Raw genomic sequence first — 13,802 nt, forward strand, 5'->3', positions numbered from 1 at the left:
GCCCACATATTGGGAAAGGATCCTAAAAAATTTGGAAAGAAAAAGTAGACGTGCTTCGGCATCACCCCAAGTGGAAATGGGAGAGGGTTCTAGGAAAAAATCCCTGCCCCATCTCACTGTTCTCTGTGGCCAAGCGTCCCCCGAGCCGAGCCTTCTGAGATGTGAAAGGTACAAAAAACCCAAACCAGTTAGGGATGTCCTAGGAAGTAGAGGCTTTCCTGCAGTCGAGCAGGAATCAGCAGGGAACAGAGGGGCTGGCAGGTCCAGCAAACCTAGAGCAGTGCTGGCAGAGCCCCGCTTGGCTGGCCCAGCAGGCAGGGGACAGGAGCAAGCCTACAGGGTCCGCATCGCAGGACAGGGAGGGCACTTATCCAGGCTGAGCTCACCGGCACAAAACCGAGGCCCAGGAGGGAAGGAGCTGCCTCACCTCCTCAGTGGTGGTTTCAGAACTCCGGCCTCAGAACCTGGTGGGGCACTTAGAGCCTGTCCCGGCCTACTCGGACCCACACACACGGCGTTCTGGAAAGAGGACAGGGGAAGCTGCGATCTCCTCACTGCTTAATCCCAAGCTTCAGTCAGTGCTTTAAAAAGAATCGATGGCTCATCCACTAAAGACAGGGTTCTGGTTGCGGGAGGCCCAGGAGGTCAGGGATGAGCGCCAGGCCCATCGCTGTGCTAATCAGGAACAGAGCATCCACAGAAGGGAGCCAGCAGCTGACGCCAGAGAACGTTAACCCTCAGCTGCTGGGGCCAGGGCCATGGAGTCCCGGGACAGCTGGAGGGCCTCCCCACCTAGGGTGGTACCCAGCAGCTCTCTTCTCGGGCTGCGAGGAGGAAGGAGCAGAATGAGCCGGCCAGTCATTCCCTGGGTGCAGGCAGACCCTCTTCCTCAGGAGGGACCAGATGGGAAGCCCAAGTAGTGACAGTCCCGTTACATTCAGCCCAGGTCATCTCAGGAAGTCAAGGGAGCCTCAGGGGCAGCCCTGGGTCCTGGCTAGTACTCTGCGGTAACCCTTGGGTATCCTTTGTGGACACTCAAAGAGGGCAAACTTTTTGGAAACTGAAGGAACAAATTCCCACTAAGATTGACCCTTGGGATCCTGAGCCCCCAACACCCCAAAACAGGCCTTTCTGGGCCACCGATCTCCAATGAGGCCAGTGGGCCTACCTCCCACGTCATGGACTTAGAGAAATGGTCCCCCATGTGCGTGTTCACACCCAGGTCAGAACACAATCCACACACACACACGCACTTTGCCCAGCCAGGAGGCGCCTGGGCAGAGCTGGACCTCACAGAAGCAGACAGGACAGTGCTGAGGCGGTGGTCTCCTCTTCTGCCTCCTTCTTCATGCCCAGGGTCTACGTCAGGGCCAAGTCCGGCAAGGACCCTCCCAGGTCAGGGCCATTCCAGGGATTCCACCCAGCACCAGGCCTCTGAGGCCCCCTGATGGGTGGCCTCAGAGGCCTGGTGGTGACACCAAGCCCCAGATCTGGGAAAGGACTTAGTGAAGAACACAAAGCTGGCTGGCTTGAGGGCCCCTACTCTCCTCACCTCCCTCCCCACGTCCACGGTTTTGCTCCTGCTCCAGACCCATTTGATCCAACCTTACTGGCCACCACCTGGGGGGCCCAGACCTGAGCTTCAGGAATATGAAGGAGGGTCCCATCGCTGTGAAGAAAGTGTTGTGCACTGTGTCCCTGGCCTCAGCCATGGCCTGGCCAGGAGTGGATGCAAAACAGAGGTTAAGAGACCTGGGTGCCAGTCATAACCCCACCGCCAGCCAGCTTTGGTGACTTTGGGCCAGCACTCCTCCTCCTCATGAGTAAAATGGGATAATAATGGCGCTGTGTCAGGTGGGTCATTATAGGAACCAGGGTCAATGCATTTGAAAACTCCTAACACGGGGCCTGGCCCACAGCAAGCACTCACTGTTGGGACTTTTAATTCACTCATGATCTTATTCAAGAGTCAAGATACACAGATACGACATAATTAAATAATAAAAGGAGGCATTTTCTGAATCAGAGCTAAATTGTGGGGTGCAGGTAGAAAATATAGAAGGAATTTAAAAAGGGAGAATTTTAGGTGACCTGTAGTTTCTCAGCAGAGCTTAGAAAAATAACGTTAATGTCTGACACTTATATAGTACTTACTAAATGCCAGGCACTCATCTACTCTTTATGACCACCTTAGGGGTCTGCAGGCCCATTTTATAGATGAGGAAACCAAGGCCTAAAGTCTTGCCCAAGATCATACACTTGTAAACTGGAATGAGAAATTGGGCTCACACCCAAGGATGGGACCCAGAGTCTCCAGTCTCAACCGTGGCACTAACTTAGGCATCTCAGCTCGGGCTTTGAAGCATGAAGAGCATTAAGCAGGCCAGGAGGAGGAGACGGGGTCTCCAGATGAGGAAAGCAGTGCAGGCACAGGCTCAGAGGTAGGACTGAGTGTGGCATATGCAGGCAGAGTGAGGACGTGGGCCCGTCTGGAGCCACAGAATATCCCTGGACGTCACAATGTTCAATCACCCACCGTCTGGGAAGCTGAGGCACATAAAAGGGAAGGCCTCATCCAGGTCATGCAGAGGGACACGGGCAGGGTGAGCCCGCAGCCAGGGGCTGCTCCCCACTGCGGGTGTCTGCGCACTCAGGGGCAGCGCGTGGGGTGGTGGACAAGCCAGGCTGAGAGTGTGAAGCCCACCCCGTCACCTGGGGCAGGTCCGTCTCTCCCTTGAGCCTGAGCGACCCTGTCTGCCCACTGGAGAGAGAACCCCCGACCGGCAAACCTCCCAGAGATGCTGGAGGACCACACAGGGAAGGGATGGGCGGACACCTGGTGGAGTGACCGTGCACCTTGGCTTGGCAGGTTGTTGCTCTCGCAGCCATGACTCTGCCTCGCAACCCGGGAAGCGCAGGGGAGCCCCGGCCGGCGCAGGCCATGGAGGTGCACAGGCTGGAGCGCCGCCAGGAGGAAGAGCAGAAGGAGGAGCGGCAGCACAGCCTGCACATGGGCTCCTCCACGAGGAAACGGACCTTCCGCAGCAGGTGGGGCGTCAGGGCCCCGCCCCGGCCGCTGCCCTACCCCCAGGGCCCCCAGACTGAGGCGGGGAGGCCTGGCCCTGCTTTCTGAGACCCCAGTGTGAGGGGGGAGGCACGGCCATGCGGGCTAGTACCCCGAGGTGGGTTGATGCAGCCCTGATCTCTGGGAGCCCCCAGCCAGATCCCCCAGCCAAACCTGCAGGAGCCGTTCTCTCTCTTTCCCTGGGGCCAGTGAGGAAGAGTATCAGTTCAGCGACGCAGACTACGCCCTGGCTGCAGCCCTGGCTCTGACGGCCTCCTCAGAGACATCGTGGTAAGTCAGCTGAGCTTTCCAGAGAACCCTGGGCCATTCTGTCCAGCCCCCTGCCTCCCTGTTGGGCTCCCACACTCAGCTGAAAGAACCTGCCCAAAGTTACACACCTGGAGTGAGGGGCTCCTTGGAGGTTCAAGCCTGGGGCTGCCTGACCACAAAGCCCATTCACTGCACCACCCTCTGGATGGGCCCACAGGCAGCAGTGAGGCCCTGGCCCCAAGGGAGAGGGTGGGGGCCTGCACATCACCACCCGGCTTCACATGGTCTGGGAGGAGGCAGGCGGTGGGGAAAGGAAGAGCAAGTAAACCAGCCCAAGTTTTGGACATGAGTCCCGAGATGGGAAGGCCTCTGAGCTCGAGAGCATCCGGAAGCCACATAGTGGGCTAGGAGCCGGGGTCCTGGTCCTGGCTGGCCTGGAGCCAGTCACGCAACCTCAAGTCCCTACCCAGTGAAATGGGGGAGACTAAGGCCTGTCCACTTGGTTGTAGTGAAAATAAGAGGAACAAGGGTTTGTGAGAGAGCCTTATGAGCTGTATCAATAATACTTACTACGCATCTTCTAAAAGCCAGACCCATTCAGGGTGTTTTGGGTGCAAGAGAGGATTAAGGTTGCTCTTGTCCTCGAGAAGCTTAATGTGCAGCTGGCATTGCTGGGTGCAGGGAAGGCACGGCTGGGATGCCCCCCCATGACACCACCCCCATGCTCTCCACCTGTGATGGCCTCTGTTACCGCAGGGAGGCCCAGCTGAGGCGCCAGACCCACACCGTGGAGCTGGAGGAGCGAGGGCAGAAGCGGGTGGGCTTCGGTAACGAGTGGGAGAGGACAGAGATCGCCTTCCTACGGACCCAGTGGCTGCTGCGCCAGAGACGAGATCGGAAGGCGCTAAGACGGCGGGTGAGGGGGGTGGAATGGGGCTCCCTAGGCCCTGGAGCCAGGGACCCTTCACATGCCGCTCACCTCACCCTACCCTTGGCTCAAAAAGAGCTGGGCATCCCAGGGCCCCCACCCTCTAGCTGTGTGACCTTGGGCAAGCAACTGATTCTGAGCCTCAGTCTTCTCATCCGTAAAATGGGTAGATGTGGCATCGATTCTCATGATTGAGGTGGGAAGTAAATGAGACTGGGCTTGTCAAGTCACTTTCCCAGTGCTTAGAACACAGAAGCCCTTCAGGAAATGCTATTCCTGACAAATGTCAGGGATCTAAGCCACTTCCATAACCCCTCCCTGGGCAGGACAGCAATAGCTACAATATTTACCTGGGCTTTATCAGCACCCATGTTTTCACATGTAACTCATTTAGTCCTCACTGCAACCCCACAGGAGGGGGAAATGTTATTACCATCCCCATTTTACAGAGAAGGAAGTGGAGGACTCACCTGTGGTCTCACAGCTAGTAAGTGACAGAATTTGGCTTTGACCCCAGGCCAGCCAGTTCCAAAGCCCACACCCTGCCCTCTGGGCCACGTCACACTGCCTCTCAGCCACAAGTGAGGGGGCCCCAACCCACATGGGTCCAACTCCAGAGCCTGGGTGTCGGGGGAAAGGCAACAGCAAAGACGGGGGAGATGTGGTGCCCTGGCCCAAAGGAGTCATAGACCCCCTCCCGCTTCCAGACAGAGGAGAAGGTCCGGGAGGCCAAGGAGCTGAGGGAGCTGTGCGCCGGCCGGGGGCCCTGGTTCTGGATCCCGCTGCGCTCCCACGCTGTCTGGGAACACACCACGGTCCTGCTGACCTGCACTGTCAAGGCCTCGCCTCCACCCCAGGTCACCTGGTAAGCCACTGCGGCAGGAGAAGAGGGCCTCCAGGGTTCCGTGAGTGCCCAACAGCTCCCTTCCGGGGGCCCAGTCCCTCCCCTAGAAGTTTCTCTGCCTTAGAAGAGCTGCAGACCCACAGACCCTGAGCTCTGCCCACCCCCAAACAGAGCAGCAGCTGCTGGGAAGCTCAGGAGGGGCTATTCTCAGCTGCCTCCCAGCCAGCCTGGGGCTGGAGGACAGGGCCCCGGGGAGCCAGCACTTGTGAAAATATGATTCTGGTGGCATGAGAAGGCAGCTGCTCTGAGCTGGGCACCCCCGGGGTTGCGGGATGGTGGTGGGAGGAAGGTCAGGGCAGGTGTGCAGGAGAGGAGACAGAGAGGCAGGGGCCCTACAGCGCGAAGGAGCTCAGGCCTGCAGTGGGAGCCCCACACCCCAGGCCTAGCTCGCACGCTCTCTACTAACTCAGTGTATGGTGTCAACTACATCTCTTAACCTCTCTGGTCCTGCCTCAGTTTCCTGTTCTGTAAAATGAGTTGAAGATCTCCTGTCCAACTTGCATGTGGTGAGAATTTAATGCCTCAAAAATACAGAAGCCCTCGGAGCTTGAAAGGTGCTGGGACAGTAGGAGGTGCTTTTCCTGGGAGTTTGCCCATAACAGAGCCACGGAGTTGAGGCCTTGCTGGCCGAGGGGTGGGCAGGCAGGTGTCTCCTGAGCTGGTGTGGAGGAGATGGGGGTGGGCACCACCAAGTCTGGGTCTCAATTCTACCACAGAAGGACAGCTATCATTCACACAGCTGAGTCCACTGTTCACTGAGTCCCCTGAGGTCTAAAGCCCATTGTTAGGCACGTGGGGAGATGAGGAAATGATTTCAACAAATATTTACCGGGAGTGTAATCTGTCCCAGGCCTCGACTCAGGCACTGAGGCATAGAAATGACCCAGACACAACCTGGCCTCAAGGAACCCTCAGCCCAGAAGAGAAACGTTAACATAAAGAGAAGTACCTTCACTGGGTGGTATTTGAGATTAAAGAGTGAAAGTGAAGAGGAAGCAGTACCTGCCTCTTCCTGGAGGATCCAGGAAGGCTTCTTGGAGGAGGTGACATGTATGCCTGCTCTTGAGAGTGAACATGGTCTGGTAGCAGAGAGAAGATAAGCACACAAATAACTGAGGTCACACAAGAAAAGCAACATCTTATACTTGAGCCCCCTTTACACTGACCCAGCACTTTCCTCTTATTTGAGCCTCAGGGCCATTCATGAGGTTGGGACTATATCCCACTTCACAGGCTATCAAGGCTCAGGGAGGTGATGTGACTTGTTTAAGGTCACACAGCCAGCGTGAGCCAGGATTCAAACTCATGCTTCTTGCCTCCCAGCCCAGAGCTCCTTTTACTGGCCGAGAGAGTAGGAAGATAATCACTAGCTGTTCTTTTCCTTAAAGCATATATAATGACTAAAAAGGCAGAGAAAGAGAAAGAGTTCAGGTGAGGAGCACTCAAGAAAAGTGTCCTGAGGGAGGTGGCTTTGGGGCTCGTCATTGCGAGATGGCACTCATTCAAATTCCGTGGGGACCAAGGCAGTTCCTGCCTGCAAATTGCTGGGCCGGTAAGAGGGCCGCTCCCACCAGCCAGCCTGGGTGAAGTGGGGGTCAGCGCCTCAGCTGTCCCGGCCTGGTGGCCAAGCCCTGCGCTACACTGGCGCTGAGGCCCACATCTCAGGCATTCCATGGAAGCCTCCGGGGAAGGAGGCTTCTTTCCACCCCTGCCAGCAAGGTTTCCACAACAAGGAGCTGAGCATTCCTTGTAAGTGGCAGAAGCCAAGGCCAGGCCCGCCTCCAGCCGGAGGGACTCAGGTGGCCCCTGGGGATCGGGTTTTCCATCATTAATCACCTCCCGGAGGGCCACATATCATCCTAGGATTGGCCTCCAGAGCTCTGCCCAGGCCCTGGTAGACACCCAGCCCCCAGGTCAGGAGGAAGATCCAGGCTCACCTGGCTCAGAGGAGTGGATTCATTCAGCAGTTATCGAGCACTTGCTGAATGCAGGGGCAACAACAGGGCAAGTTCAGCAAGGCCCAGTCTGGCTAAGTTCACACTGCAGAGTGGGCCCTGGCCATGATTCATCGATGTCAGAATCAATCTCCCAGGCCAAGCAGCCTTAAAAAGTAAAATCTAACACCACAATATGTAAAGGAAAAATTAATTTAGGTAAATGACAATAATCTCACTCTTTAATATGGGTGTCTCTGAGCCAGGCTCTGGGCTGGGCATTTCGCCTCAGCTGTCTCGTTTAATGCTGCTTTCTGACTGGCTGCCTCTTAGCTGCATCCACACCGCCCATGCCTTCAAGGGTCCCGTACAGGCAGGAGACTGAAACCCAGAGGGGACAAGATGAGAGGCTGCCCAGGTCGTGCCCAGAGCTGCAGCTGCTGCTTCTTCTGGGAAAGGCAGAGGCGGCCAGGCTGAGGTGTCTGGAATGTTCATGACAGCTGGGAGGTGGGGGTGGGTTTTGACCTTGGCCCCCAGGCCTGGGAGAGGTGGAAAGATTGGGCGCCCAGATTAGGTACCACCCTCCCCACAGGAGACTTTCAGAAGAGGGCTCAGCACTGTTTGGTTGCCATGGAGACAAACCGGGCATGAGGGGTGGGTCCAAGGAAGGTGATGAACTGAAGCTGGGGCACCCTCTCTTGGCCAAGTCCTCCTCTTCAATCTCAGCCACCGCTGAGGCTGACTGTCCATGCAAAGGCCTCATGGACACGGAGGCTCAGAGAGGGGCACTGACTTGCTCAATGTCACATAGCAGGCTGTGTCAAGAACTCAGACCTAGCTTTCACAGACATTCAGTTGCCAGCCCTGACTCCTTAAGTCTCCAGAACGTCCCCCAGTGGTCAAGGCCACCTCACTGCCCAGTGTCTGTGGCAGAGAGATCAAGAACCCAGGGTTCACAGAAAACAGAAGGAAGTCCCCAGGGTGCAGTGGAGCGGGGCAAACTGATGGGCCATCCCTGGGAATCGCCTGGGAAGTTTTAACAACACTGATACCCGGGTCCCACACCCGGAAACTCTGATTTCATTGATCTGGGCTGCAGCCTGGGCGTGGAGATTTTGTCTAATGGCTTAATTAAAATAGAAGGTTTTTTTCTTTCACGTAAATGTCTGATGTAGACAGCTGCTAAAGCAACTCCACCCCGCAGGTTCCTCAGGCCTCTTCCCACTTCCAGATGGCAGCCGTCGTGGTCATATTCTTGCCATAGGATGGAGAGAAAGAGGATGTAAACAAGGGCAAAAGGTGTTATCAGAAGCAGCCACATGATGCTTGAACTTACTTTCTGCTGACGAAACTGAGTTCAGTCACGTGGCCACACCTCGCAGAGAGAGCGTCTAGGAAGCATGCTCTATGTCAGGTGGCTCAGTGACAAATTCTATTACCTTAGCATCAGAGGGAGAATGGTTATTAGAGAACAATTAGCAGTTTCTGATGCAAATTCCCAAAGGCTTATGTTCAAAATCGGGACATAGAGATTTTTAATGCTTCCCCCCAGTGATTTTAACAAGAGCCAAGATAAAGAACTTCTGTCCCGGGAGTTGACAAAGGAGGTAGGGATGGGGAATCCTCCTCGGCAATCTCCCTCAGAGAGGAGGAAAAATTTGGGCCTTGGTGGTTGCAGGAGGGGCAGCTACTGCAAATTCCAGGCTCCCTCTGCTCTGTTCCTCAGAAGGGAATGAACCCTTGAGCATCTACAGCATTCAGGCTTTGCATACCTTCTCCCATTTGATTATCACAGCAACCCTTAGAGAACAGTGCGATTATTACTCCCATTTCACAGATGAGGAAAACTGAGGTTCAGAGCAGTGAAAGCGCCGCCCTGGGTCACCTAAGTGAGGGTCCAGATCCTTCCTACTCGGAACCACACTGCCTGCCACAGACTCCTTGTCTCTACAGGTACAAAAATGACATGCGAATTGATCCCCGCCTCTTTCCCGCTGGGAAGTACAAAATCACCGACAACTACGGGCTGCTGACGCTGGAGATTAGGAGGTGAGACCATGAGCCCCAGAGGGACCCATGGCCTCCAGGCCCCAGCACAACCGAGGCCAGAGCAGGATTCCAAATCCTTCCTCAGAGCTGTTAACCCAGGCAGCTCATCTTCAGAAGTCTCTGGGGTGCTTGTGAAAATACTGATTCGTGGACTGGACCCTCCTCTTGCCCCTAGAGAGGCTGATTAAATAGGTCTGAAGTGGGGCCCAGGAACGGGTATTTAACAGACACTCCCATGTGGTTCCAATGCCTTGGAACACACAGTGAGGAATTGGGACTCAGAGGCTAGAAGCCAAGACTGAATGCATGCTGAGCTAGGCGTGTTGAGAGAACTCCTTGCTGGTGCAGAGAAAACACACTTACACACACACATGCACACACACACACACACACACAAACACACAAACACACATGCCAGGAGAAGCCGTTGGAAGAGAGAGAGTGAGAAAGGCCTTTCAGGAGGTGGTGAGTCTTAAGCATGGGGGCTGTGCATTCAGGGAAGGCAGCCTGGAGGGGCAGGTGCAGTAGACCTTTGAAACGAGGGATTCCTGCCCCAGCATCCAGGGGAGGAGAGGGGGCACCAAGGGGCCTCTCTGCTTGCTGATGGGACCAGATGTGCCACGTGCTACCATCTACCCTCTTTGCTACCACACTGCCCCTGGATGGAGCTGGCCCAGGCCTCTACTGGGAACAAGACAGGGTTGGCCAGGCTGGTGGTGAGACCTGGGCCTGAGGTTGAGATGACCTGGGCATCTGGCCGAGCGCTGGCACAGACTGGCCGCGTGCCTTGGGCAACTCCTGCTCCAGGATTCTGCCCTGGAGGTGTTGATAGGGCGGGAGGCCATGCCTGGGAGAGGGCTTGTCACCTTGGAGCTGGGTAGAATTCCAGCTGCTCTGTGACTCTGGTCAAGTCACCTAAGCTCTCTGATCCTGCAGGGGCAGTAACAACGATACTTGCAAAGGCCTTTCCCTTGAGGTGGGTTAGGCTGGTTATATCCTGAGCTTTTCAGAGGAGGACATGGAGGCATGGAGAGGGACAGTGGCAGTCCAAAGGCACCCAGCTTTGTGGAGGCAGGCCCTGGCCTAGAACCTAAAGTCTTCCCCCAGGCTTTCCTCTGTGTCTACACAGAGACTTGCGTTTCCCTGGAGTCCAGGGAACGTCTCCCTCTCTCCTTTTCAGATGCACCATTGAGGATGCAGGCACCTACACCGTGGTGGTCAAGAACGCCTTCGGCCAGGCCTCCGCCTTCGCCAAAGTCCTTGTCCGCAGTGAGTCCGCTGGCCCCCAGCAGGCCAGGCTGCCCACAGCAAACCCAGGATGAGCAGATGAGGACATGGGTCTGCCATCAGATTTGGGGAGGGGCTCCCGGACCAGGGGTATTTGGCCTGGGATCCGGTGACCAGGACAGCCTTGGGGACTCCCGCCTCCCTGGGACCTTCCGCTCTCAGACTGTACAACCCACACTCCTGTTCAAGGGGACCCCACCTCCCTATCCCCGAAGAGAATGATCATCCCATCGTGTTGGGCTTGGGTCCAAGTCCAGCTCAGGGCCTCTGGGAGGGCAACCTGGCCACCAGGGGTCCTCAGGGGCAAAGGCTGAGTCCCACCAACTCCCCTCCTGACCCCACAGCCCCATTTGGCTGCTGGTGAGTGTTTCCCAGCTGGTTCAGGTGCCTCCTGGAGGTTCCCCGGGGGCATCTGAAATCACAGCCGAGTGCACAGAAGATGTGCAGGAGTCAGCCAGACCAAGTCTGCTCACTGGCTCTGCCACCCACTGGCTGTATGAGCTGGGGGGCCACCCACTTCCCAGAGCCCCCCACCTGCAACGCGGGAATCCCACTCCCTGCCCTCTGACACTCCTGCTGATTCAGTGAGATGATTTAGCTAAAGCTTGGCGGGAGCAGGCTCTTGGGGAATGATAACTTTCCCTCCCCCACCCCATGACCAGGGCAGATCCCAGCCCAGGAGGCCTCACCTCTGAGCCCTGGAGAATGAGGGTCTTGCCCTCAGGGCCCTGAGAGAGACACTGCGTGTGTGAGGGTTCATGCACACACACGTACACACGCACACACACGTGCGCACACACACTGGGCTGCTAACAGGCTGGAGTCCAACCCTCTTCCCACCTCTCATCAGACCTTGTTAAAATGTCTTTCACAGCCTCTCCACCCCTCTGCCCTCTTCCCCAAATAGCTCTTGGGAGGCAGCTGTCCTGCTGCCAGGCCAGGCTCTCTGCAGAATTTGAGCTGTCCCTATAGGCGGTGCCCAGAGTCAGAAGCAAGGTCAGGCATGGGGGCCTGCCTCCCTCTGTCCATCATCCTTCCCATCCTTTCATCCACGTCCCCATGCCTCCTTCCATCAAGGTCTTTCCAGGGACCGGTGTCATGTCATGGCTTCAGGCTACTAGGGTGCGTGCTAGGTGATCAGGCCTCAGTTTCCTCATCTGTTCATGAGAGGATAATAATGGCAGCAACAGACAGGGCTGCTGTGAGGTTTAAATGCGTTAATAAGCAGCACACGGTGTGCGCTTTGTGAACGAAAGCGGTTCTCTTTCTTCCCTGGTGGTCTGTGTCCAGCCACCTTGGATCTCACACTGAAGCCTCCAGGAGGCCCTCTTGCGCTGCCCTGCCCTGCCAGCTCTCCCCGACCCCACCAGAAATCCCAGTCTGACTAGGCTCGACCTCTAGGACTGTGGGATCTGGCGATGGGTTTGGGTAAAGGAAGGAAACCACCCTTCATTGAGCACTGACTGTTTGTCAGGCTCCAGCTGAGGACTTTGTTCATGTGAACGTACTTATTGAAACCCTGCCACCACCATCAGGTGGGAATCACTGTCCTCATTTTATCCATGAAGGAACCAAGGCACAGAGAGGTGAGGGAACTTTCTCCAAGCCAAAGGGAGAGCCACTAATAGACCAGGACTCAAACCCACATCCAAAGGTCATGCCTCCCAAATTTAATAGGAACGTAGGGGCTGAACCTTTTCAAACTCCATTTGCTCTGTGTTTTTCAGCTTACCTGGGGAAGGATGCTGGCTTTGATTCAGAGATGTTTAAAAGTAAGGAGGCAGGAGGAGGGACGGGCCTTTGGGGAGGAGAGTGTCTGGGACTCCTCGTCGGGCACCCACATAGCCCCCTTTGTAATACAGCCACCCATTGTGCACAAAGGGATGTCCACATAGCATTTGCCTGTAAGCTGGTAATACTTGTAGACTGGCTTCTGGGGGTCTGTAGGCACCCCAGAGCTGCCCCCAGCTACTGAGCTGTCCAGTGGCCGGAACAACAAGAAAGGCAAAGCCAAAAAGACAAACAGACATGGCCCTTTGGATATTTGCCATTTTTGCTCATCTGGTCCCACCTAGGTAAATCTCCCCAGCCCGGGCCCCAGGATCAGGCCCTCTTCCCCTTGTTAAGATCACCTCAGGCACTGTGAATCCTGACCCAGAGGAGTGGGGCTGCCCCAGAAGGGTCCTGGCTCCCATCTAAGCCCCAGGCTAGGCTGGAGGCCTCAGAATACTTCTGCCCTAAATTTCTGTTCCCACCTAGGACTGATGTTTGGCCGCAGCGTGGAATTCACATCAGTGCTGAAGCCAGTCTTCGCCCGTGAGAAGGAACCCTTCTCCCTGTCCTGCCTATTTTCGGAAGATGTGTTAGATGCTGAGCAGAACATCCAGTGGTTCCGAGACGGTGAGGACCCCTGGTCCTGGCCCCTAGCCTTCAGAGGCAGAGGTGGAAGCCAGAGAGGGGCTAGAACCCTGGCTCCACCCCAACCCCGGGACCCCCACTGGAGAGAGGAACTCAGATATGCCTCTCCCCAAACCAGTGCGAGCTGAGTCCCAGGTGCTGAGGAGACAGAAGGAAGCTACACAGCCAGGTGGGGTCAGATCAAGTCACCTGCAAAGGGTCACTGAACACCCACAGTGCCAGGCCCCGTGCCAGGGCGGGGTGGGCACAGACACGCAGGAGCTCATGGGGTTCTCCGTCTGGAACTGCAGCCACTGCCCACTGAGAGCCTGCAGTTGGTCAGACGTTGTCCCAGCCCTTTATATCTGCGGATCCCCTCAGCACCCTAGGGTAAGAGATGACATCTGAAGCAATGAGAACAGAGGCCAGGAGGCAGGTCAGCCCAGGAGTGTCAGGGCAGGTGGTGACAGTCGCCTAAAGGCTTTTCAGAGTCAGGGTTGTGGGTGCAGGTAAATAATTGCTCCTCATGAGCTGGAAGACCGCTGTGGGGGTCACAGGCCTGGGCCGGGGCAGCTAAGACAGGAAGAGGCGGCCCAGGCAGGGCAGAGAAGGATGGCCGGACCTCCTGCCCCATTTGTGACCAGGCCTGCAGCCAAAGGACAAGAAGTACAGCCCCCTTGGGGACCCCTCTGCCTGAGCCTGGGGAAGCTGCTCGGGCCGGGCCTGGGGACGGAGGAGGGGGAAGCCATGAGCCCTGAGGAGCAGCTGCAATTACAGACCGAGATGTTTGCCCAAACCTGTAGATCTTCCGAAACAGAGGTGCTGACAGGAGGGAGGAGCCTTTGCTTGGGACAAAGAGCAGGATGGTCCCACAGCATGACCTCGGGGGGAGTCCTAGAGCCCCAGAGCCCCTTCACTGAGCCCCCATCCCTCCCACTAAGGTCCCATCTACTGAGTCCCCACTCTCCT

The 13,802-nt window shown here is 56.4% G+C and overlaps 1 protein-coding gene across 1 annotated transcript in view; it reads left to right on the plus strand.

The window, feature by feature from the left end:
- MYOM3 (myomesin 3) overlaps positions 1-13,802 on the plus strand; it is a 44,177-nt gene that overhangs the window by 251 nt on the left and 30,124 nt on the right. The window contains exons 2-9 of the mRNA XM_006197069.4: positions 2,870-3,048; positions 3,275-3,355; positions 4,091-4,250; positions 4,970-5,127; positions 9,054-9,149; positions 10,330-10,418; positions 12,164-12,208; positions 12,696-12,836. Of these exons, the coding sequence (XP_006197131.1) occupies positions 2,888-3,048; positions 3,275-3,355; positions 4,091-4,250; positions 4,970-5,127; positions 9,054-9,149; positions 10,330-10,418; positions 12,164-12,208; positions 12,696-12,836 (931 nt within the window). The 5' untranslated portion in view covers positions 2,870-2,887. The remainder of the gene's footprint in view (positions 1-2,869; positions 3,049-3,274; positions 3,356-4,090; positions 4,251-4,969; positions 5,128-9,053; positions 9,150-10,329; positions 10,419-12,163; positions 12,209-12,695; positions 12,837-13,802) is intronic.

The sequence above is a fragment of the Vicugna pacos genome, chromosome 13 (genome assembly GCF_048564905.1).
Source record: "Vicugna pacos chromosome 13, VicPac4, whole genome shotgun sequence".
NCBI lineage: Eukaryota > Metazoa > Chordata > Mammalia > Artiodactyla > Camelidae > Vicugna > Vicugna pacos.